Raw genomic sequence first — 25,169 nt, forward strand, 5'->3', positions numbered from 1 at the left:
AATTTTCATTGATCTCTTTATCGACTATAATTATGTAGATTTTGATAAGCGATACATAAATTTATATAGCATAATTATATATTTCGAACGATATATAGTTACATAGTTTAAAACGCAACACAAAATTAAATCTGTATCACGATCTTATGTAAGAGTACGCACATTAAAGATAAACAATAATTAAATATGTCAAAAAATATTTAAATCAAATTTGTATTAACATGTTCATTACATAATGTAAAAAAAGAATTGTTATTAAATTTTTGTATTATTTTTAGCAGAATGTCTATCTCTCTTACTTAAAAATACAATTGTTAAAAATGTAATTGTTTTTATAAATTAAAATATTATTTATTGTTTGTATTTGTATATTATAGGTATATTATAAAATAATTATTGTATTATTTTTTCTTTGACAATAATCATCTACGTACACATGATCCTCAATAGACATCGTATAAAACAGAAGGGCCAGTGCGGAAGTACGTAAATATAAGTCAAACTCTTCAACAGCTCTTGATAATAGTTCTCATCGCCAAAAACGCAAGCAAGAACTCACTTCATAATGAAGTAGTATAAAAACTTAGTTGAGTTTACGAATCAATTTTCGTATAATGACTATACACACATATGCTATACATACATACATATTTACATATGTATAGCCATTCTATACACACATACATATAGCCATTCTATTAAGGTAAGGCACAAGCAAGTAATACCATGTTCAGAATTTGGAGCACTCCGACTGGAGAAGTACCTCAATCTTACAAAAGATTACAGCTAAATAATACGCACCAACTGCTCTCAATTAGCGGTGTTTTTCTGTGGGGAGTAAGGTACTAAAAAGTAACCATTTTTGAATAAAACTCGACCAGGCTATGTCTATGACCCGCCTTTTAAATATATTGGTATAATTACAACTAAGAGACATTAAGGTTTTGGGCTAATTACATAGGTATTTTGACTAAGTTAAGGATGCCTTACAACACTAGGTAGGTAGATTAGGTATAATACAAAGTAAGGTAAACCATATAATTTTTTTATTGATTAATGTTTACTATCTTAACTTTTTTTAATTTTATTTTTTTATGATTGTATTTTTTTATACCTATATTTAAATTATGACAATTATTATGTGGTAAGCGGTATATAATGCTTCTTTAATCGTCTAAGTTAGGTCAAGTTACGTATAGACATAGATCAAAATAAAATAAATAAGCGAGTGAGTTGTCCGATCGGAAGGAGCAAGGAAGCGTAACGGGAAGTAAACATGCGAAGAAAATCAATTAGGTAATACTTTTCGGCACGCCATGCCGCGTGTCTGCTAACAACTGTTGTTAACATATTTATTAATCTCTTATCTTATAATCCATTAAGCACTGGTGAAGAGCATAAACAATTTACTAAAATTCTAATTTAATTTATTTAGGTATTGTTACTTATAGCTGGCACGTAACCCACTATTACTGTGTTATCACTACATAGTATAAAACAAAGTCGCTTTCTCTGTCCCTGCACATGTATGTACGCTTAAATCTTTAAAACTACGCAACGGATTTTGATGCGGTTCTTTTTAATAGATAGATTGATTCAAGAGGAAGGTTTATATGTATAATAACACCCATTAAATAGTGGAGAAATACTGTTATTTTTGAGTTTTCTAATGTTATGTCGTAAATAATAATTATTTTTTTCGCTTAAATTGCAAACGCAGGCTGAACCCTACGAGATTTATCAAAACAATGTACTAAGTATTGTACAGATTGAAAAGGTCTACAGAAAACTCCGCGATGGTATATACCTATCTCTTATGGATATCCCACAATAACATTTTTTTGTCATTTACTTTTTACGACAAATAATGGCTAATTTTCGAAGCGATTTTAACCAATACAGCATTAATCCTTATCCAATTAAATACCTTAAATATATTTTTTATTTAATATAGATCTATATGGCCCTTTACAGCATATGATTTAAATGAATATTTTCGAAGATATTACAGATTTAAAAATCGCGGTACGTAGCGTTTGCGGCGGTTCCGGCCGGCTTTTACTCTAAGTTAACGCGTGCGGGCCACGGGCAGTAAAGAATAAATCAAAACTACTGGATCGATTTTAATCATTTTTTCAGTGAATGACATAGGCTATAATTATATTTTATACCCGTGCGAAGCCGGAGCGGGTCGCTAGTAATTTCATAATTGTGTTTGCTCGCAAACGAAAAAACCGACTTCAATTACATCGACGACAACATACAACGTAGATCGACGAAAAAATAGTCAAGTAACTACGCGTTATCAAAGATTACTCAAAAAGTAGTTGTCAGATCTCAATAACATTTATATGTGACCACATGATAAACATCAGCTTTTGATTAAATTAAAAATTATCAAAATCGGTACACCCAGTAAAAAGTTATTGCGGATTTTCGAGAGTTTCCCTCGATTTCTCTGAGACCCCATCATCAGATCCTGGTTTCCTCATCATGGTACTAAACTAGAGATATCTCCTTTCCAACAAAAAAAGAATTATTAAAATCTGTACATCCAGTAGAAAGTTATGCGGTATAATACAACGTAGGTCGACGAAAAAAGCGTCAAGTAAAAACGCATTATTAGATATAACTCGAACTTACTTTACTGTGTGGCTACGGTATTAAAGAATATAGCCACCCCCTCTTCCCGTGGGTGTCGTAAGAGGCGACTAAGGGATAACACAGTTCCGCTACCACCTTGGAACTTAAAAAGCCGACCAGTGGCGGGATAACCATCCAACTGCTGGCTTTGAAATACACAGGCCGAAGACGGGCAGCAGTGTCTTCCGCGCGACAAAGCCAGCCCTGCGGTCACCAACCCGCCTGCCCAGTGGTGACTATGGGCAAAACACATGAGTTCACGTTATTTTTTGGCGTAAACTTGTGGAGGCAAATGTCCAGCAATGGACTGTATAGGCTGTAATGATGATGATGATGATGAGATATAACTCGAAAAGTAGTTGTTAGATCTCAAATAAATTTAAATGGGACCAAACGACACACACCACCTTTCGATTAAAAATTTTTTGTCGAAATCGGTTCACTCAGTCAAAAGTTCTGAAGTAACAAACATAAAAAAAATTGTGGCTGTTGCGCTGGGTTCGATCCCCGCACATGACAAACATTTGTATATTGCCTATGCCCAGCTCTGGGAAATTACAGGCTGAAGCGAGCGACTCAAATCATTGTCTATTTGACACGGTCATATACACATATCATTGACTGCTTGCAAGACACGTATGATATAGATTGACTGTCGTGGTGTGTGTAATACGACATCATACCGTATGCTCACTAATAAGAACCACTTAAGCGAAAAATATTGTTCATTTACTGTCATTGTCACGCCCCGTTGGTGCAACGGTCACAACCATGGATTGTACCTATTGTGATGGCCATACAGGTGTTTGCCGTGGTCTGGGTGTTTGTGCAGTCCTTGTGGGTCTCCCCACCGCGCCTTGGAGAGCACGTTAAGTCGTCGGTCCCGGTTGTTATCATGTACACCTGATAGCGATCGCTACTCATAGTAGAAAATATATCCGCCAACCCGCATTGGAGCAACGCGGTGGATTAAGCTCTGATCCTTCTCCTACATAGGGAAAGAGGACTATGCTCAGTTGTGGGATATTATAGGCTGAAGCGTAGCGTAAGCGTACTCTCATTTGTTTTAAACAAAAGTATCATTATCAGTATTTTGCATATAGCTTCACCGTTATTTTCTCCTTTTTTCTAGCATTCGTAATTTTCTTAACTTTTATAAAGAAATTAAATTTATTGAAGATCATTTTGCCATATTTAAGTTACTGCTACAGTTTATATAGCAATGCTATAATTTTGACAAATTTTACACCATATATTATAACTAGTGGATACCCAGAGGTCGAAATTCTAAGATAATTAATTTAAATTATGAGTTTCAAAATTAAACAAAAGAATACATATTATGCGTGTTTGTCAAATACATGGTGGTGTGTGTAATTCTTTTTTTATTGATTTAATGTATTTTTATGCATAATTTTTAAAAATATTAGCATTCTGCACTCCTTCTCTATATAAAGTTATAAACTATAAGTGTGTGAACTTTCATATGCCTCCGTCCACGGTTTTTTTTCGTAAAAAGGGGTACCTACTAAATTTTTTCTTCACGTAGATTATATGAGCAAATAAATTTAAAAATTTGAGGTTTTAAATTTTATTTTTTATAGTAGAGTAGTAAACTGACTAACACTAGCAGTTTTAAATAGACATCTAACTCCTCTTGGTAACTATGGAGTGTTCTACACTCCATATTGGTAACACTCTCCAGGTAACACTAGTGAATTTTTAAGTTGACACTGACAAAACACAAGTTGCGCCAAAAGTGGCCAAAAGTGTCTCAAAATTGTGTTCAAAATATTCTCTCAACTGCAAAATAACCAATAAAGTTAAATGATTTAATCTCTCTGTGAAGCGTAAAAGAAAGTATTCCTAAGAATGCCTCGCGTTAAAATCGACTATGTAGTCAGTTTCAGTAGCGAAGACCCTGTAAGATAACATAACATTATTAATTATTAAAGATCAAGCCTATAATTCAATTTGTAAACATAACTCAGATATAACTGTAGGACTTGATACTAACGAAAAACAATATATTTAGCTAAAGAAACAAATTACAATATATAATTTGAGTCTAAACTTGTGTGTCTTGTCGTATACTAATATTTTTTTGCCCAAGTCTTAATATACTGTTTAGTATCGCTCACAATAAATATAATATAACACGTTTAAAAAAAACATGGAAAAAAAATAAAATAAACACAAAATATTTTATTTTGCTAAATCATCTGAACGAATTTATGTAAACAAATCAATGCAAAATTAGACTTCTTTCATTTTATTTAGGTACGTTTTACTAACAATAAGGAAATAAATAACAATTCTTATTTAACATTAGGAACACCCAGCCAATAATCTTCTAGAATGGGAGATCAGCAAAAAGAAATGGCTGTGCAGCAAGGGCGAGTCACACTGCTCAGTCGTGCTGCAGTTGACTAAAGCTGTCAAGGTGACTGTATCTATATGAAAACATAATACCAAACACTTATGTTCCCACAATCAAATGCATTACAGAAGCCCTTTGTACAATTTTAAATGTAATTTTATATCTGCTTCTCTGTAATTTTAATCTTTGAGTATATTATAAAGAGGAATAGATATAACTTCTGGTAATAAAAGACTTAACTTATCCCAAATGAAACTATGGTTCTTCTGTTGAATTAATCAAAAAATAATATAATTTTTTAATTTATTACAAATAAGTTTAACAGTCGCCAGCAGGATGATAATCCTGTTTCAGGGATACAACATGACTACACATAATAAATAAACGCCTCTCACTCCATGACCTCCACTAGAATTTTCTCCTGTATTGGGGGTTCGGAAACACAATATACAAGCACAAATGCCCAGACCACGACAGACATCTATGGCCAACAGAAATGTCTGTCGTGACTGTGGACCGAACCTGCGAACACCAGGGCGACAGTCAGCACTGTGACCGCTGCAACAATGCGTCGTTGGTATTTAGAAACATTTGTCAAGAGCGGGAATTAAACTATTATAACACTTAAGTGCCCTCTTATTTTAGCACTTCACTAACACTAGAACAACTTATCATTTGTTATCCACTTGATAACAATTGTTTTTTTTTTAATAACAATTGATTTTGATCGTAGTATAAAATAACACTAGAATCTTTAAATTGTAAAATATTGCTTTTCAGATAGAGTCCATCAACATAGGAGCTTACCACGCAGCTTCAGTGGAAGTGCTAGTGGGACTGTCTGAGAAACCTAATGACCCTTTTGAGGTGAGTGATTTTAATATGATTATAAATGTAGGAGTTTGTAAATATTTAAAAGAATTCTTATCTGACCTTAAAAAAATAAGTTGCTAATATTTTTTTATATATATTTTTTTGTGTGCATTAATTACCTCATAACTATTAACTGGATAGATCGATTTTGATGATTCATTTCTCAATTGAATGCTGGCGCTTGTCATGTGGCTTGTCATTTAATTTAAATCGAGATCACACAAGTAGGTACTTATTGAGTAATCCCTAAAAATGCATATTTAATTGACTTATTTAATTTTCAGGTGCTGGTCCCCACATGTATGCTTCTATCTCCTTCCGAGTCTCGACGGGAGGCGGTGGAGCGCGTGCGCTCGTTCAGCGGCGCGGCGCTAGCGGCGGCGCGCGAGCGGCGCTGGGACCGCGTGCGCCTCGTGTGCGCCCAGCCTTACAACAAGCACTGCAAGGTGACAGCCCGACTCACTGTACCTTCCGCACTGTACTGTACTGTACCGCTGGGACCGCGTGCGCCTCGTGTGCGCCCAGCCTTACAACAAGCACTGCAAGGTGACAGCCCGACTCACTGTACCTTCCGCACTGTACTGTACTGTACCGCTGGGACCGCGTGCGCCTCGTGTGCGCCCAGCCTTACAACAAGCACTGCAAGGTGACAGCCCGTCACACTGTACCTTCCGCACTGTACTGTATTGTACCGCTGGGACCGCGTGCGCCTCGTGTGCGCCCAGCCTTACAACAAGCACTGCAAGGTGACAGCCCGTCTCACTGTACCTTCCGCACTGTACTGTACTGTACCGCTGGGACCGCGTGCGCCTCGTGTGCGCCCAGCCTTACAACAAGCACTGCAAGGTGACAGCCCGACTCACTGTACCTTCCGCACTGTACTGTACTGTACCGCTGGGACCGCGTGCGCCTCGTGTGCGCCCAGCCTTACAACAAGCACTGCAAGGTGACAGCCCGTCACACTGTACCTTCCGCACTGTACTGTACTGTACCGCTGGGACCGCGTGCGCCTCGTGTGCGCCCAGCCTTACAACAAGCACTGCAAGGTGACAGCCCGTCTCACTGTACCTTCCGCACTGTACTGTACTGTACCGCTGGGACCGCGTGCGCCTCGTGTGCGCCCAGCCTTACAACAAGCACTGCAAGGTGACAGCCCGTCTCACTGTACCTTCCGCACTGTACTGTACTGTACCGCTGGGACCGCGTGCGCCTCGTGTGCGCCCAGCCTTACAACAAGCACTGCAAGGTGACAGCCCGTCTCACTGTACCTTCCGCACTGTACTGTACTGTACCGCTGGGACCGCGTGCGCCTCGTGTGCGCCCAGCCTTACAACAAGCACTGCAAGGTGACAGCCCGTCTCACTGCACCTTCCGCACTGTACTGTACTGTACCGCTGGGACCGCGTGCGCCTCGTGTGCGCCCAGCCTTACAACAAGCACTGCAAGGTGACAGCCCGACTCACTGTACCTTCCGCACTGTACTGTACTGTACCGCTGGGACCGCGTGCGCCTCGTGTGCGCCCAGCCTTACAACAAGCACTGCAAGGTGACAGCCCGACTCACTGTACCTTCCGCACTGTACTGTACTGTACCGCTGGGACCGCGTGCGCCTCGTGTGCGCCCAGCCTTACAACAAGCACTGCAAGGTGACAGCCCGTCTCACTGTACCTTCCGCACTGTACTGTACTGTACCGCTGGGACCGCGTGCGCCTCGTGTGCGCCCAGCCTTACAACAAGCACTGCAAGGTGACAGCCCGTCTCACTGTACCTTCCGCACTGTACTGTACTGTACCGCTGGGACCGCGTGCGCCTCGTGTGCGCCCAGCCTTACAACAAGCACTGCAAGGTGACAGCCCGTCTCACTGTACCTTCCGCACTGTACTGTACTGTACCGCTGGGACCGCGTGCGCCTCGTGTGCGCCCAGCCTTACAACAAGCACTGCAAGGTGACAGCCCGTCTCACTGTACCTTCCGCACTGTACTGTACTGTACCGCTGGGACCGCGTGCGCCTCGTGTGCGCCCAGCCTTACAACAAGCACTGCAAGGTGACAGCCCGTCTCACTGTACCTTCCGCACTGTACTGTACTGTACCGCTGGGACCGCGTGCGCCTCGTGTGCGCCCAGCCTTACAACAAGCACTGCAAGGTGACAGCCCGTCTCACTGTACCTTCCGCACTGTACTGTACTGTACCGCTGGGACCGCGTGCGCCTTGTGTGCGCCCAGCCTTACAACAAGCACTGCAAGGTGACAGCCCGTCTCACTGTACCTTCCGCACTGTACTGTACTGTACTGTACCGCTGGGACCGCGTGCGCCTCGTGTGCGCCCAGCCTTACAACAAGCACTGCAAGGTGACAGCCCGTCTCACTGTACCTTCCGCACTGTACTGTACTGTACCGCTGGGACCGCGTGCGCCTCGTGTGCGCCCAGCCTTACAACAAGCACTGCAAGGTGACAGCCCGTCTCACTGTACCTTCCGCACTGTACTGTACTGTACCGCTGGGACCGCGTGCGCCTCGTGTGCGCCCAGCCTTACAACAAGCACTGCAAGGTGACAGCCCGTCTCACTGTACCTTCCGCACTGTACTGTACTGTACCGCTGGGACCGCGTGCGCCTCGTGTGCGCCCAGCCTTACAACAAGCACTGCAAGGTGACAGCCCGACTCACTGTACCTTCCGCACTGTACTGTACTGTACCGCTGGGACCGCGTGCGCCTCGTGTGCGCCCAGCCTTACAACAAGCACTGCAAGGTGACAGCCCGACTCACTGTACCTTCCGCACTGTACTGTACTGTACCGCTGGGACCGCGTGCGCCTCGTGTGCGCCCAGCCTTACAACAAGCACTGCAAGGTGACAGCCCGTCTCACTGTACCTTCCGCACTGTACTGTACTGTACCGCTGGGACCGCGTGCGCCTCGTGTGCGCCCAGCCTTACAACAAGCACTGCAAGGTGACAGCCCGTCTCACTGTACCTTCCGCACTGTACTGTACTGTACCGCTGGGACCGCGTGCGCCTCGTGTGCGCCCAGCCTTACAACAAGCACTGCAAGGTGACAGCCCGTCTCACTGTACCTTCCGCACTGTACTGTACTGTACCGCTGGGACCGCGTGCGCCTCGTGTGCGCCCAGCCTTACAACAAGCACTGCAAGGTGACAGCCCGTCTCACTGTACCTTCCGCACTGTACTGTACTGTACCGCTGGGACCGCGTGCGCCTCGTGTGCGCCCAGCCTTACAACAAGCACTGCAAGGTGACAGCCCGTCTCACTGTACCTTCCGCACTGTACTGTACTGTACCGCTGGGACCGCGTGCGCCTCGTGTGCGCCCAGCCTTACAACAAGCACTGCAAGGTGACAGCCCGTCTTACTGTACCTTCCGCACTGTACTGTACTGTACCGCTGGGACCGCGTGCGCCTCGTGTGCGCCCAGCCTTACAACAAGCACTGCAAGGTGACAGCCCGACTCACTGTACCTTCCGCACTGTACTGTACTGTACCGCTGGGACCGCGTGCGCCTCGTGTGCGCCCAGCCTTACAACAAGCACTGCAAGGTGACAGCCCGTCTCACTGTACCTTCCGCACTGTACTGTACTGTACCGCTGGGACCGCGTGCGCCTCGTGTGCGCCCAGCCTTACAACAAGCACTGCAAGGTGACAGCCCGTCTCACTGTACCTTCCGCACTGTACTGTACTGTACCGCTGGGACCGCGTGCGCCTCGTGTGCGCCCAGCCTTACAACAAGCACTGCAAGGTGACAGCCCGACTCACTGTACCTTCCGCACTGTACTGTACTGTACCGCTGGGACCGCGTGCGCCTCGTGTGTGCCCAGCCTTACAACAAGCACTGCAAGGTGACAGCCTGACTTACTACACCTTCCACACTGTAGTATGACTGTAATGTACTGTATTGTAATGTACTGTACTGTACCATGCCCCTGTAACGAATACTTAACTGAGTACTACCATAATAAAATAGAGTATCTAATAAAAAAAAAAAAAAAAAAATTAATTAATAGAACTGTCTTTTGTGTAAATGTTTGATAATGACAATTGTGCTTCCAGTATGGATTGTCGTTCGTTCACGTATACTCGACTGAGGCCGCGGCTCCTCGGGCCTTCGTCCCCGCGCTAGCCTTGGAGTCGCTGCCGTCTGATGACGAGGAGTTCCAACCTGGCGAACTGTTCGCCCAACACTCACAACGCGCCTCCACCGGTCGGTAACTAGCTAATTGAATTTGACACTTTGCAAAGCTATAAAGTGTCCAAAACCGTGGTGATTAAAATGATTAGAAAACATTGTACCTTATCTTGTCTTTATTGAACACTTGAATAATAGATAAAATGTCAAATATTATTATTGCTTAATACCCTATCACTGACGTGACTTATATTTTCAACAGTACAATATATACGGGCTGGGTTTACTCATACACAACTTAAGAAATGAATAAGTGATAATGTTTTTCTATTTTAGGGGCGCAAATAAGGCAAGCGTCAATGGAGGCCATCAAAAACAATTCAGATAAATCAACAAAGCTTCAGAAAACTCCCATAAACAGACCGAGCGGTGGCGACCGACGACCGAAGGATGATGAGAGGAGAGCAAACCGACAAAAAGATAATCTTATGTACACAGACGATGATGACCGACCCCACGCCAGAATAGACCACGTTGTCGAAAGACATAAACAGCAGAGGGACAAGGAACAGAAACAAAATGTAAAAACTAATCAAAGTAATGATAACGAAAAACAAAATCTAAACACTAGTACAAAGAAAGATAAGGCGACAGTAAATACTAGTACAAATAGCCATAGTAAAGAAAGTAAAACAGCCAAACGAAGAACAGAAGTTAATAATCAGTCGACCTTTCAAACGAGTGCTAGTGAAAATGAGAACAGCCAGAGTAGTCAGAAGAAGCGGAAACGGTCCAATGAAAGTAAGTCACTTTCAACTCATTCCTAACAATTTGACCTGAACGGTGTTTCGAACCCCAAGTTTTCTTATATTATTACCGGTAACGGGATAACTTACGCCAACGCATGTCGCACATGCTCTAATATGGTTGTATATTGAGAAATGTAGCTGATAATTAAAAAAAAAAAGGCGAGTGTGCTTTAGACCATACGCACGTCATCGCTCTTACAGTAATATGCGAAACGTAACATTATCTCTTTCTATTTTTATTGACTTATATTACGCTCTCAACTTCTGTTTTTTTTTTTATATCACTAGGTCGGCAAACAAGCGTACGGCTCACCTGATGGTAAGCGATTACCGTAGCTTATTTATAGACGCCTGCAACACCGGAAGCATCGCAAGCGCGTTGCCGACCCAATCCCAGGAGCTCTGGTCGCCTTATTCACCAACAGGAACACAATATTGCTTGAAAACAGTATTATTTAGCTTTGATCTTCTGTAAGGTCGAGGTACTACCCCAGTCGGGCTGCTCCATATTTTGAGCAGGAAATTTTTGCCGTGCCTTACCTCACTTACGTTCGCCTCGTTTAATCATATATATCGTAAAGCTCTCGTCACATATTCATCGGCTTACTGCCCAAGTCGAGCGTGCGTAAAGAAGTTGAACTTCATTGTTGAAGTTCAACTTCTTTACGCTTCAAGCGTTGTCCGAGCCCTTCCAGAGTCAGTTCCCCGCAGACGGTGTGCTGGCGGGCGTGTGCTTCACGCTCAGTGGCTACGAGAACCCGCGTCGCGCAGAACTGCGCGCTGCCGCCCTGGCCTTGGGCGCCGCCTACCGCCCGGACTACTCCAGCGACTGCACGCACATCGTGTGAGTGGCGGATATGTGGTTAACCTTTTTTTTAATTTAACGGGAAGTATATAGAAAGGGATGCGTAAAACTTTTTAGTTCATTATAACTTTGACATAACTTGTTCATATTAACTTTTGACTAGCCCGTTGGCGCAGTTTGTAGTGACCCTGCTTTCTGCTCCGAGGGTTGTGGGTTCGATTCCCACCCTGAGTCTGGGTGTAATATAAATATTTATTTATATATTTATATATGTATTATTTATAAGTATATTTATCGAAAAAAAAAAATATATGTAGCTATAAACCAGTCGGCTGTTACCTATGTAGCGACATCTATCGCGCGAAATACGAACGACTACAAACTACGTAATTAGAGAAAACTGACATATGCTACATCGCGCTATCAGAGTTTTCAAAGTGAATAAGTATATATACAAGATCCCGACAACAACCGTTGGGGCGTTAGCCCGCCAGACACAACACCCGTCTGGTGGAGGATCCTCCCTTTTCGATGGCGGACGTGATTCTTCACACCATGTTCCTCCGCATCCCCAAACTGGTGACCCCGACGTGATTTGATCACGATAGCGTGATGTAGCGACATCTATCGCGCGAAATACGAACGACTACAAACTACGTAATTAGAGAAAACTGACATATGCTACATCGCGCTATCAGAGTTTTCAAAGTGAATAAGTATATATACAAGATCCCGACAACAACCGGGGGGCCGGTAGCCCGCCAGACTCAACACCCGTCTGGCCGGAGGATCCTCCCTTTTCCGCATCCCCAAACCTACAACACAAGCATTAAGTTGCTTACTTTAGGAACAGACGACCGTGTGTGTATTGTGTAAATATTTATTTATTTATTTATAACGAACATACCGATTTTGAAAACACCATTAGGTTTGAAATATAATAACCATCGAGAACATTTTTTAATATCATATCAAAAATTGATCACTCTAGCGAGGATCGAACCCGCGTCTCTGACTGACCGTGTCGGCGCTCTAGCTATGGAACGATGTACTCGGTAGATTGAAATTTTTGATATGATTATTTTTATATTTGGTTTAAACGAACTGTGGTGCCGTCTATAGTGAGATCTTTACAGAAACCCGTAATTATTCAAAGTTTTATATTATAATAAAAATTTTTGACAAGAGATGACACCATGCTATTTTTAATATGTACAATTTTTATTTTTGTGTTACTCATACATTAACTCCATGTTATAAAGCTCCATGTAATATGAATAGCATAATAATGTAATAGAATTTAAATATAAAAATGTAACACTAGGTTATAAGAAACATTGTTACTAACACTATATGGGCTAGTCCTGAAGTAAATGTTATTATTATTATTATTAAGAATTTTAAATATTTTTGAATATTATATCAAAAATTGACCGCTCCAGCGAGAATCGAACCCGCGTCTCCGACTGACCGTGTTGGTCACACAACGACAGTTGTTGTTTAGAATTCCTAATGTGTGGGTAACACAAAAATAAAAATCGTAAAAACCATCGAGGATATCGTAGTAATGAAAGTAATTCCTTTAGAACACCGCTACATGAGAGTCGTCACTAACCCCCCCCCTCCCGCCCGCAGCTGCGCGTTCCCCAACACGCCGAAGCTGCGCGCGGCGCGTGCGGCGGGCTCGCGCGCGGCCGCCGTGTCCGGCGAGTGGATTACCGAGTGCGCGCGGAGCGGCGTGTGCCTGCCGTGGCGCCGGTTCGCCGTTGAGCCGCACCAGCGAGAGGCGCCACCCGCCTCCGGTACGCCCCGCCCCGCCCCGCCGCCCGCCTCCGGTACGAGCCGCCCCGCCGCCCGCTGCGCGCTCGCGTGGGGAACGTAGCCACCGGGCCGCAGAGGCGCAGCCCCGATCCTTCTACGTGGGGAGCGAGCCCAGCAGTGAAATGTTACAGAGTTACAACCTAAATAAAAATGTTAAAAAAAATCTTGTGCTTCAGACCACACGACTGAAGTAAAACTTCTTTAACTTATATCTCGCTCTCAACTTCCATTCGCCTCCCCCGATCACAGTTTTAGTAACGCTCTAGTCACGCATTCACCAGCTTACTCCCTGAGTCGAGCCTGCGTACAGAAGTTTTACTTCAAAAACGGTGAAGCAACACTTTTTGGATAGATTATTTATTACTCTCACCAGAACAAAAATTGCTTCTGCTCTCTCGAGCAATACAATGTGTCACTTGTACTAAAAATATGTAATATATTATAAAGATTTATATAAAACTAACGAACGAAAACAGCTATCAAATTTGATAGCTTACATACCGATAGCCGCACTACCTACCGGGTCCAATTGAAATAAAACCTACCATATCTCCCAAGTTGGATTAAATTACAGATGTTTACAAAATTTATAGTAATTTCGAAGTTTATCGCTGAGATACATCGTGACACGATTTTTTTTATATACCTATGTAGATTTACTATAACCATTATATTTAATTTTTTTTTTTTTTTTTTCTAAATTTCTATATTTTTAAGTTGTAAAAATTCGTTTACAACATCGCATTCAGCCTGTAACATCTTACTGCTGGGCATAAACTTCTTTCTCCATAATAAAATATCTCTCTTAATAAAATATAACCGAAAATATCGAAATTGTCAATATTTACTAATTCATTATTCTGTGCATAAGAACTAACACAACAAGTACATTATGGTAATAAGAAAAGATAATTTGTTAATATTAATTTTTAAGACATAAAAACAGAGCATCACGTTATTCCAAAACTTTACAATCGCTTTAAAGTCATCTCATTTTCAGAAGAGGACACCGACGACGAAATCGAGAAAGTCATCCAGCAACAAGAAAAGAAGAAACGACTGGAATCACCCGCGCGCTCCACCGACACCGACACACGCGACACTCAGAGCGGTCCCGGCTCGCCCGCGGCTCCTGCCGACACACACGCGCACACACCCGACACACACGCGCACACACCCGACACACACGCGCACGACTCACGCGATGCACACGACACCCACGCACACGCAACCGACACACACGCGCAAGACTCACGCGATGCACACGACACACACGCACACGACGAGAACACGAACTCGTCACTCGAGTCTGACGTGACGTTCGTGCGCGACGAGCGCATGCGTGGACTCGTCACACTTGACGACTCGGACAGCACGGACTGTGACGAACGCGCGCCCGCGACGGAGGAGATCGATGAGAGTAAGGTGAGTTAGCTGAGGACAGAAACTTGTAAGACTGGCTTCAGTTCTACATATACGGGACGTTCGACTCCTACCTCCTAGTACGTTCCTTGATATGAGATTCTGTTCTAGGTGTATAGGTCATGTTCCGCGTGGAAAAAAATCGTAGCTTTTTTTAAATTTACTTTCTCAATATATGAGCTACTCTAGCAACGTACTTCTGCATAACCGTTTAAATTTGCAATGAATAACATTCTACAAGGAAAAGAATTCTTTCCAATGGACAGTTCTTTCAGAGAAAGATCGAATGTTAATACACCACGCTGCACCACTATGGGTTAACGGATATATTCCTTACTATGAGTAACGAACGCTTTCAGGTGTACATGACAACAACCGTAATCGACGGCTTTCCGTGGTCTCCGAAGCACGGTGGGATGACTCACAAAAACTTAAAGAAGTCGCCAATACCGCAAAAGAAGTTAATTTTATAATGACTACGAGTATACATATATACCATAAGAAATAAAACATCGTAGGGGCTCTCCTTGTATCATTCGTTTAGCAAGAATTGTAGTTTATGTTGTAATCTAAAAGTGACTTCCAGGTGCTGCCGAACTTCTTCGAAGGCCTGACGTTCTCAATAGCAGAAGACCTGAGCGAAGAGGAACGCGCGCTGCTGGCGCGGTACGTCCGCGCGTACGGCGGGCTGGTCCTGGAGGTCGGTGCCGCTACTATACGTATCTATATTCAATAAAAAATAAAGTTATGTAAAAATTAAAATTACATTGTCATTTGACAAATTTGTTAGCTACCTATAAGTTCTAGAACTACTGAACCGGTTTTGACATTTCTTTCGACAAAAAAACACATCAATATTAAACAGAATGTGACGTTACAAGGCATTATCTAGTGCCAAGCCAATGTCTCACGCAGAACACACTTCGCATACAAACAGTCGCGATAAGCTATACTGTACACGCAGGAAGCTGACGCGCTGGGCGAGGGCGAAGTGGACTACCGCGTATGCGGGGCGGCGGCGGGGGCGGGCGGGGCGAGGGCGGGGGCGGGCGGGGCGGCGACGGGGGCGGGCGGGGCGCGCGTGTCGCCCGCCTGGGTGTGGCGCTGCCACCGCCTGCGGGCGCGCGCGCCCAGTGCCTAGGGCGGGGACTTCAAGGTCAGGGAAGAAGCTCGACTTGTGACCGTGACCTACGCCAGCACCCTGCCATAGACAGTGAACATCGACCCTTGGAAAGAAGTAGTCGGCTAACTTCGACTGCGTTATAGTCCAAGATCCCGTACGCGAGACCCTTCTAGACTGTGATTTGTATTCTATGTTTTTATGAAATAAAAATATACTTTTCTCTAAAAATACTTTGTTTTTTTTTTCTTAATGATGTTTCATAAGATTAAAATATAGATTTTTCAAGTCTCTGGATACGATCCATTATAATATGTATACTAAACCTTTAATACTTGCAGATATAACTGCCGACATTTTCCGTTGCCGACTTCTCTAGTAGCTTCTTAAGTAGTCCTATCAATGTGAATACCGTATCCTTGTTGATAAAATATCTCCAAGAGAAATGGTTGATCACCCTCAGACTGATTATAACGCGCTCAAATATGGTAATATTTGAGCGCGTTATAATCAGTCTGAGTGACAGAAGCCGAGGTACAAGTCCTACAAAAGATTATCAATAAAAGATACAACTTGTAAAAATCAGTTTATTTAGTTTTTATGAGGTTAAACTAAGATTCTGCGGACGCGGCGACGATCAACAAGTACCGGCGACAGCTGGGGACAGCCCAGCAGTGTCACTGCGATGTGAGCAGCGTGAGCTTCTCGTTGAGCTGCAGCTGCGTCTTGATCAGTTGTGCGAGCGTCACCACCTGGAACGAGGCGCGTAATTAACTGATAGTATAGTGCTACAGCACGCTCCAGAGAACTGGTGTATGTGCAAACAAATGATACACGGGCGGCCCGAGCACGCACTCACCATGAGCAGGTCCTTGACCTGGCCCGCCAGCGCGTCGGCCAGCGAGGCGGAGGCCAGGTCGGGCAGCGCGCTCACCAGCTGCAGCAGCTCGCGCCCCACCGCGTTGTATGTGCAAACAAATGATACACGGGCGGCCCGAGCACGCACTCACCATGAGCAGGTCCTTGACCTGGCCCGCCAGCGCGTCGGCCAGCGAGGCGGAGGCCAGGTCGGGCAGCGCGCTCACCAGCTGCAGCAGCTCGCGCCCCACCGCGTTGTATGTGCAAACAAATGATACACGGGCGGCCCGAGCACGCACTCACCATGAGCAGGTCCTTGACCTGGCCCGCCAGCGCGTCGGCCAGCGAGGCGGAGGCCAGGTCGGGCAGCGCGCTCACCAGCTGCAGCAGCTCGCGCCCCACCGCGTTGTATGTGCAAACAAATGATACACGGGCGGCCCGAGCACGCACTCACCATGAGCAGGTCCTTGACCTGGCCCGCCAGCGCGTCGGCCAGCGAGGCGGAGGCCAGGTCGGGCAGCGCGCTCACCAGCTGCAGCAGCTCGCGCCCCACCGCGTTGTATGTGCAAACAAATGATACACGGGCGGCCCGAGCACGCACTCACCATGAGCAGGTCCTTGACCTGGCCCGCCAGCGCGTCGGCCAGCGAGGCGGAGGCCAGGTCGGGCAGCGCGCTCACCAGCTGCAGCAGCTCGCGCCCCACCGCGTTGTATGTGCAAACAAATGATACACGGGCGGCCCGAGCACGCACTCACCATGAGCAGGTCCTTGACCTGGCCCGCCAGCGCGTCGGCCAGCGAGGCGGAGGCCAGGTCGGGCAGCGCGCTCACCAGCTGCAGCAGCTCGCGCCCCACCGCGTTGTATGTGCAAACAAATGATACACGGGCGGCCCGAGCACGCACTCACCATGAGCAGGTCCTTGACCTGGCCCGCCAGCGCGTCGGCCAGCGAGGCGGAGGCCAGGTCGGGCAGCGCGCTCACCAGCTGCAGCAGCTCGCGCCCCACCGCGTTGTATGTGCAAACAAATGATACACGGGCGGCCCGAGCACGCACTCACCATGAGCAGGTCCTTGACCTGGCCCGCCAGCGCGTCGGCCAGCGAGGCGGAGGCCAGGTCGGGCAGCGCGCTCACCAGCTGCAGCAGCTCGCGCCCCACCGCGTTGTATGTGCAAACAAATGATACACGGGCGGCCCGAGCACGCACTCACCATGAGCAGGTCCTTGACCTGGCCCGCCAGCGCGTCGGCCAGCGAGGCGGAGGCCAGGTCGGGCAGCGCGCTCACCAGCTGCAGCAGCTCGCGCCCCACCGCGTTGTATGTGCAAACAAATGATACACGGGCGGCCCGAGCACGCACTCACCATGAGCAGGTCCTTGACCTGGCCCGCCAGCGCGTCGGCCAGCGAGGCGGAGGCCAGGTCGGGCAGCGCGCTCACCAGCTGCAGCAGCTCGCGCCCCACCGCGTTGTATGTGCAAACAAATGATACACGGGCGGCCCGAGCACGCACTCACCATGAGCAGGTCCTTGACCTGGCCCGCCAGCGCGTCGGCCAGCGAGGCGGAGGCCAGGTCGGGCAGCGCGCTCACCAGCTGCAGCAGCTCGCGCCCCACCGCGTTGTATGTGCAAACAAATGATACACGGGCGGCCCGAGCACGCACTCACCATGAGCAGGTCCTTGACCTGGCCCGCCAGCGCGTCGGCCAGCGAGGCGGAGGCCAGGTCGGGCAGCGCGCTCACCAGCTGCAGCAGCTCGCGCCCCACCGCGTTGTATGTGCAAACAAATGATACACGGGCGGCCCGAGCACGCACTCACCATGAGCAGGTCCTTGACCTGGCCCGCCAGCGCGTCGGCCAGCGAGGCGGAGGCCAGGTCGGGCAGCGCGCTCACCAGCTGCAGCAGCTCGCGCCCCACCGCGTTGTATGTGCAAACAAATGATACACGGGCGGCCCGAGCACGCACTCACCATGAGCAGGTCCTTGACCTGGCCCGCCAGCGCGTCGGCCAGCGAGGCGGAGGCCAGGTCGGGCAGCGCGCTCACCAGCTGCAGCAGCTCGCGCCCCACCGCGTTGTATGTGCAAACAAATGATACACGGGCGGCCCGAGCACGCACTCACCATGAGCAGGTCCTTGACCTGGCCCGCCAGCGCGTCGGCCAGCGAGGCGGAGGCCAGGTCGGGCAGCGCGCTCACCAGCTGCAGCAGCTCGCGCCCCACCGCGTTGTATGTGCAAACAAATGATACACGGGCGGCCCGAGCACGCACTCACCATGAGCAGGTCCTTGACCTGGCCCGCCAGCGCGTCGGCCAGCGAGGCGGAGGCCAGGTCGGGCAGCGCGCTCACCAGCTGCAGCAGCTCGCGCCCCACCGCGTTGTATGTGCAAACAAATGATACACGGGCGGCCCGAGCACGCACTCACCATGAGCAGGTCCTTGACCTGGCCCGCCAGCGCGTCGGCCAGCGAGGCGGAGGCCAGGTCGGGCAGCGCGCTCACCAGCTGCAGCAGCTCGCGCCCCACCGCGTTGTATGTGCAAACAAATGATACACGGGCGGCCCGAGCACGCACTCACCATGAGCAGGTCCTTGACCTGGCCCGCCAGCGCGTCGGCCAGCGAGGCGGAGGCCAGGTCGGGCAGCGCGCTCACCAGCTGCAGCAGCTCGCGCCCCACCGCGTTGTATGTGCAAACAAATGATACACGGGCGGCCCGAGCACGCACTCACCATGAGCAGGTCCTTGACCTGGCCCGCCAGCGCGTCGGCCAGCGAGGCGGAGGCCAGGTCGGGCAGCGCGCTCACCAGCTGCAGCAGCTCGCGCCCCACCGCGTTGTATGTGCAAACAAATGATACACGGGCGGCCCGAGCACGCACTCACCATGAGCAGGTCCTTGACCTGGCCCGCCAGCGCGTCGGCCAGCGAGGCGGAGGCCAGGTCGGGCAGCGCGCTCACCAGCTGCAGCAGCTCGCGCCCCACCGCGTTGTATGTGCAAACAAATGATACACGGGCGGCCCGAGCACGCACTCACCATGAGCAGGTCCTTGACCTGGCCCGCCAGCGCGTCGGCCAGCGAGGCGGAGGCCAGGTCGGGCAGCGCGCTCACCAGCTGCAGCAGCTCGCGCCCCACCGCGTTGTATGTGCAAACAAATGATACACGGGCGGCCCGAGCACGCACTCACCATGAGCAGGTCCTTGACCTGGCCCGCCAGCGCGTCGGCCAGCGAGGCGGAGGCCAGGTCGGGCAGCGCGCTCACCAGCTGCAGCAGCTCGCGCCCCACCGCGTTGTATGTGCAAACAAATGATACACGGGCGGCCCGAGCACGCACTCACCATGAGCAGGTCCTTGACCTGGCCCGCCAGCGCGTCGGCCAGCGAGGCGGAGGCCAGGTCGGGCAGCGCGCTCACCAGCTGCAGCAGCTCGCGCCCCACCGCGTTGTATGTGCAAACAAATGATACACGGGCGGCCCGAGCACGCACTCACCATGAGCAGGTCCTTGACCTGGCCCGCCAGCGCGTCGGCCAGCGAGGCGGAGGCCAGGTCGGGCAGCGCGCTCACCAGCTGCAGCAGCTCGCGCCCCACCGCGTTGTATGTGCAAACAAATGATACACGGGCGGCCCGAGCACGCACTCACCATGAGCAGGTCCTTGACCTGGCCCGCCAGCGCGTCGGCCAGCGAGGCGGAGGCCAGGTCGGGCAGCGCGCTCACCAGCTGCAGCAGCTCGCGCCCCACCGCGTTGTATGTGCAAACAAATGATACACGGGCGGCCCGAGCACGCACTCACCATGAGCAGGTCCTTGACCTGGCCCGCCAGCGCGTCGGCCAGCGAGGCGGAGGCCAGGTCGGGCAGCGCGCTCACCAGCTGCAGCAGCTCGCGCCCCACCGCGTTGTATGTGCAAACAAATGATACACGGGCGGCCCGAGCACGCACTCACCATGAGCAGGTCCTTGACCTGGCCCGCCAGCGCGTCGGCCAGCGAGGCGGAGGCCAGGTCGGGCAGCGCGCTCACCAGCTGCAGCAGCTCGCGCCCCACCGCGTTGTATGTGCAAACAAATGATACACGGGCGGCCCGAGCACGCACTCACCATGAGCAGGTCCTTGACCTGGCCCGCCAGCGCGTCGGCCAGCGAGGCGGAGGCCAGGTCGGGCAGCGCGCTCACCAGCTGCAGCAGCTCGCGCCCCACCGCGTTGTTGGGCGCCGCGCGCTCCGCCAGCACGTCCTCCACGTAGCCCAGCACGTGCTCCAGCTGCGTGCCCAGCCGCGCCGCCGCCTCCGCCACCTGCGCACGCCAACCTCACTCAGCTTCGACTACTTTATTGGATATTTTATTCTGATATTCGGACTACCTTTGAGACCTCCATGTAACAATAATAATTGTCTAATCCTCGATTGTGCTCGGTAAAGATTTTCTCGATTATTCCATTATAATAACAAAATAAATGTCAGTATTTATACTGATATTTATTTATATCGTATGTATAAAATTCTCGTGTCACAATATTAGTTATAATAAACAAAAGAGTGTATATGCGTTTGTGTGTGTGTCAAATACATTATGGTGTGTGTAATATATTTTTTTAATGATTTATTGTATTTTTTATGTATAATTAAAAAAAAATAACGATATATTATAATATTTTATAAATGAAATACTAATATTTAATACACGTGTAACGTGTGAGTGACACGCGTGTGACACACAAGAGCCCGCACCTGCGCCAGGTCGCCGGGCGGCGCCACGGCCCGCGCGCGCCCACCCGCGCCCGCCGTCTTGTCGCACAGCTGCAGGCCCACGATCTGCGGACATTACGTGAGAATATGTATTACGACGTTAGGTTGTGCACGCTGGGAACGAATCATTAATCATGGTAGCAACTCAAGCGACAATCTCAGAATTGTTATAATTTACCATTAGGTACATTACCAACAGGTTATATACCTACAGTTGTAATGTTAGATTTGAATTGAATGGAGGAGGATCCTAGTGTTATTCGGCAACCTTAACTCAATCACAATATAGTCTGTAATGGCTACCACCAGCGGCAGTCGCACCTCGGGCTCGTAGTAGGTGAGGCCCACGTCGATGGGCGTGAACATGCAGCCCTGCTTGCCGCGCGGCACGCCCAGCGCCACGCACACGTAGGCGCGCAGCCCCATGCGCGCGCCCGCCAGCGACGTGTCCAGCGTCACGTGCACCGGCTCGCGGCACTCGCGCGAGTAGTACTCGTGGATCACCGACGAGTGGTTCGTCACCTCGTTGCCCGTCGCCCACCAGCCTGAAGATTGGAACCAAATAATAACGTACATGATGACTTGAAATATAATTGTATTAAAAAAAATAAACCTACTTCAATTACATCGACGAGTAATACAACGTAGATCGACGAAAAAATAGTCAAGTAACTAAACTCCATCCAAAAATAAAAGTCCTATTTTATAAACAAATATGGTGGAATGGGTAACTATAGACTACTATAGTGCTGTGATGTATGTCGATGTCGGTAAATTTAGTTTTATACTAGGAAATCCATACAACATTATCTGATATTTTTTTTTATATTTTCCTGAAATTTTTAGATACCAATAGTTTTTTGATAAACTGAACGATATAAGACTAGCAACATTAGCAGGGTGCAGCCCGCATGTGCATTTCAAATTAGGTTACCGAAAATACTTTTCGGTATTTGAGGTTACTACGACTTACGAAGGGTTGTAATTAATATCTAATTACATCATATGTTTAGCTAGGGCTCCACACTATCGTGTAACAACTCTTTAAAAAAATTATTTGCAATTTGATGACACATAAAACAAAGTAATAAATTAAAAGAAAAAAAAGAGGAAAATGAATGCAGTGGCAAGATTAGAAATTTAAAAACATAAAAAAAGTTCAAGAAGGCCAACCAGGTCTCTGCCTCAGCATTGCTTAGCAGCAAATGTTTACTGCTAAGGCGCTGTTCTTCTGTCAAAGCCTACATTGATGACATCAGACGTCAAACGCTACAAGAAACACTAAACGTATAAAAAAAAGATATAGATTATAGAATTATAGAAATGTGTGAAGGTAAGTGATTACCCAGATGCTACAATAATTATCTAGCAGGCATTGTGTGTGTTTTCTTCTGGTAAGGGGTTTGTTTACATAATAAGACTTTTATTTTTGGATGGAGTTTATGCATTATCAAAGATTTCTTAAAAAGTAGTTATCAGATCTTGATAAAATTTATACACATTCATTGGTCACACCACATAAACATCAGCTTTCGATTAAATTAAAAATTATCAAAATCGGTACAACTAGTAAAAAGTTATTGCGGATTTTCGAGAGTTTCTCTCGATTTCTCTGGGATCCTATCATCAGATCCTGGTTTCCTTACCATGGCACTAAACTAGGGATATCTTATTTCCATCAAAAAAGAATTATCAAAATAGGTACATCCAGTAGAAAGTTATGCGGTATAATACAACGTAGGTCGACGAAAAAAGCGTCAAGTAAAAACGCATTATTAAATATAACTCGAAAAGTAATAGTTAGATCTCAAATAAATTTAAATGGGACCAAGTGACACACACCACCTTTCGATCAAAAGAAAATTTGTTGAAATCGCTCCACCCAGTCAAAAGTTCTGAAGAAACATACATAAAAAAAAGTCAGTTAAAAAGGCACGTACATGTATGTATGTGTATGAATTTGTATCAAGATCCTCTTATGATTGTTTTATTTATGGATGAGATTCCCTTTGTTAATCTATTACAGTGTTTGTTTACTGTGCTTATTCACGTTATTTGTGTTGTTGATGAATATTTTAACTTAAATTTTAAGTAAAAAATGAATTGTGTTAAAACAGAAAAAAACTAACTTCAATTACATCGACAAGTATTACAATGCAGGTAAACAAAAAAATAGTGCAGTAAATAGGCATTATCAAAGATTAAGCCTTCAGTTGCAACCCTAACACACAGAAGAGCCAAGACAGACCAATTATTTCTATATAAGATTCTTAACAGCCAAATAGACAGCCCTTTTTCTAATATGTACGATTTTATTTTTGTGTTACCCACACATTAGGGATTCTAAACATTTTTGAATATCATATCAAAAATTGACCGCTCAAGCGGGGATCGAACCCGCGTCTCCGACTGATATGATATTCAAAAATGTTTAGCCCTTTTCTACTTCGTCACATTAATTTTAGCTGCCCCCGAGTACATTTGTGCCACAGAAACTTGTTCTATACTCCTCTTGTTAAACGAAATTACAAAAAACACACCTTCATACATCGTTCATGCAACTTTTATAATCAACACTTACAGCCAAATAGACCCTTTTGGCTGCTCAATAAGTATTTATAAGAGGAGTGTACGACAGAAGCTGATGGAAATATTACAAAAAAAATTTTTGTCCTTTTTATACACATGCTAGCCTTTTTTTATAAATTTTGAATTGGCTAATCGAAATTATTAATATTAAGGTGTATTTGTTTAGTATCTTTTATATTTTTAAAATACCTTAAAATTTTTGTTATTTCTCTCCAAATTATTTTGCTACATGTATTATTAATACTTCATACTACTCAGTAAGTTACTAAGTCTATAAAGTATCCTGAATATCAATTTCACATTGAAACACTTTTATTATTATAGAAATATCAAAAACTTACCAACAATGTTTTCTGAGGCATTGACCCTCCGGTTGAGCTCATAAACATCCATAGCATAATTTAGCTCTGCCTCCACCTGGTCCGCATGTTCCTTGTGTGGCACGCAGAAGCAATTCGTGACTTCCACTACACCTTTGTCAGATGTTCCTGGACACAAGAAACTAATTATAACCTCGATTTATATTACAAACTATGACAAAAATAATTAAGGTTTATGCATTTAAGCGTACACTCAATAAACTATATAATATGAGAAAGAATGACAAAAAATAGACAGGGGTTAACCCTCATGACGTCGGCACAACATATTGAAAAATATTTAGTTTCAACACAAACAAGCTATACACAGTATTTACCTAGCAAGGTACCAATAACACGATGTGAATCGGCATTTCGTCGCTCATATGCGTCGACAATTTGAAATAATACAACGGGATGAATCTTAACAACTAAATTCAGTGCCATGTTGAATATTTTGAAAGACAGAACCGTGAGAAGTCCATAGGCAGCTTCGGTCAGCCTTTGTAAAAATGACACATGTTGTAACACATTGACAATAGCATTGACAATAAGAAACAGACTAGAAAAATTGGCTTTACTCATTTGTCATTCTCATTAATGCGATTTTGAATAATAATTGCATTA

At 46.5% G+C, this 25,169-nt stretch overlaps 2 protein-coding genes across 5 annotated transcripts; one reads left to right on the top strand and one right to left on the bottom strand.

The window, feature by feature from the left end:
* Positions 1-4,417: 4,417 nt before the first annotated feature.
* LOC123661006 (DNA repair protein XRCC1) lies at positions 4,418-16,032 on the top strand. The gene is made up of 11 exons (XM_045596020.1): positions 4,418-4,566; positions 4,976-5,086; positions 5,804-5,890; positions 6,181-6,342; positions 9,959-10,109; positions 10,371-10,835; positions 11,519-11,687; positions 13,284-13,483; positions 14,470-14,894; positions 15,478-15,591; positions 15,856-16,032. The coding sequence occupies exons 1-11, from the start codon at positions 4,516-4,518 to the stop codon at positions 16,030-16,032; spliced, it is 2,112 nt and encodes a 703-aa protein (XP_045451976.1). The 5' UTR covers positions 4,418-4,515.
* A 552-nt stretch (positions 16,033-16,584) lies between these two features.
* LOC123661128 (eukaryotic translation initiation factor 3 subunit F) lies at positions 16,585-25,045 on the bottom strand. 4 transcript variants are annotated; one of them, XR_006744303.1, is made up of 7 exons: positions 24,881-25,045; positions 24,525-24,671; positions 21,916-22,139; positions 21,577-21,660; positions 21,023-21,142; positions 17,022-20,871; positions 16,585-16,763 (listed from the first exon to the last, which is right to left on the bottom strand). XR_006744303.1 is itself a non-coding variant. In XM_045596126.1 (6 exons), exons 1-6 carry the CDS (start codon positions 24,987-24,989, stop codon positions 16,689-16,691), a joined length of 834 nt encoding a protein of 277 aa, XP_045452082.1. In that variant the 5' UTR covers positions 24,990-25,033; the 3' UTR covers positions 16,585-16,688. The 4 variants fall into 4 exon arrangements, 2 of the variants coding, with proteins under 2 accessions (XP_045452082.1, XP_045452081.1); XM_045596126.1 differs by lacking the exon at positions 17,022-20,871 and having other exon boundaries at positions 20,948-21,142; positions 24,881-25,033; XM_045596125.1 differs by lacking the exon at positions 16,585-16,763 and having other exon boundaries at positions 17,017-20,871.
* Positions 25,046-25,169: the final 124 nt, after the last annotated feature.

This window comes from Melitaea cinxia, chromosome 16, assembly GCF_905220565.1.
Source record: "Melitaea cinxia chromosome 16, ilMelCinx1.1, whole genome shotgun sequence".
NCBI lineage: Eukaryota > Metazoa > Arthropoda > Insecta > Lepidoptera > Nymphalidae > Melitaea > Melitaea cinxia.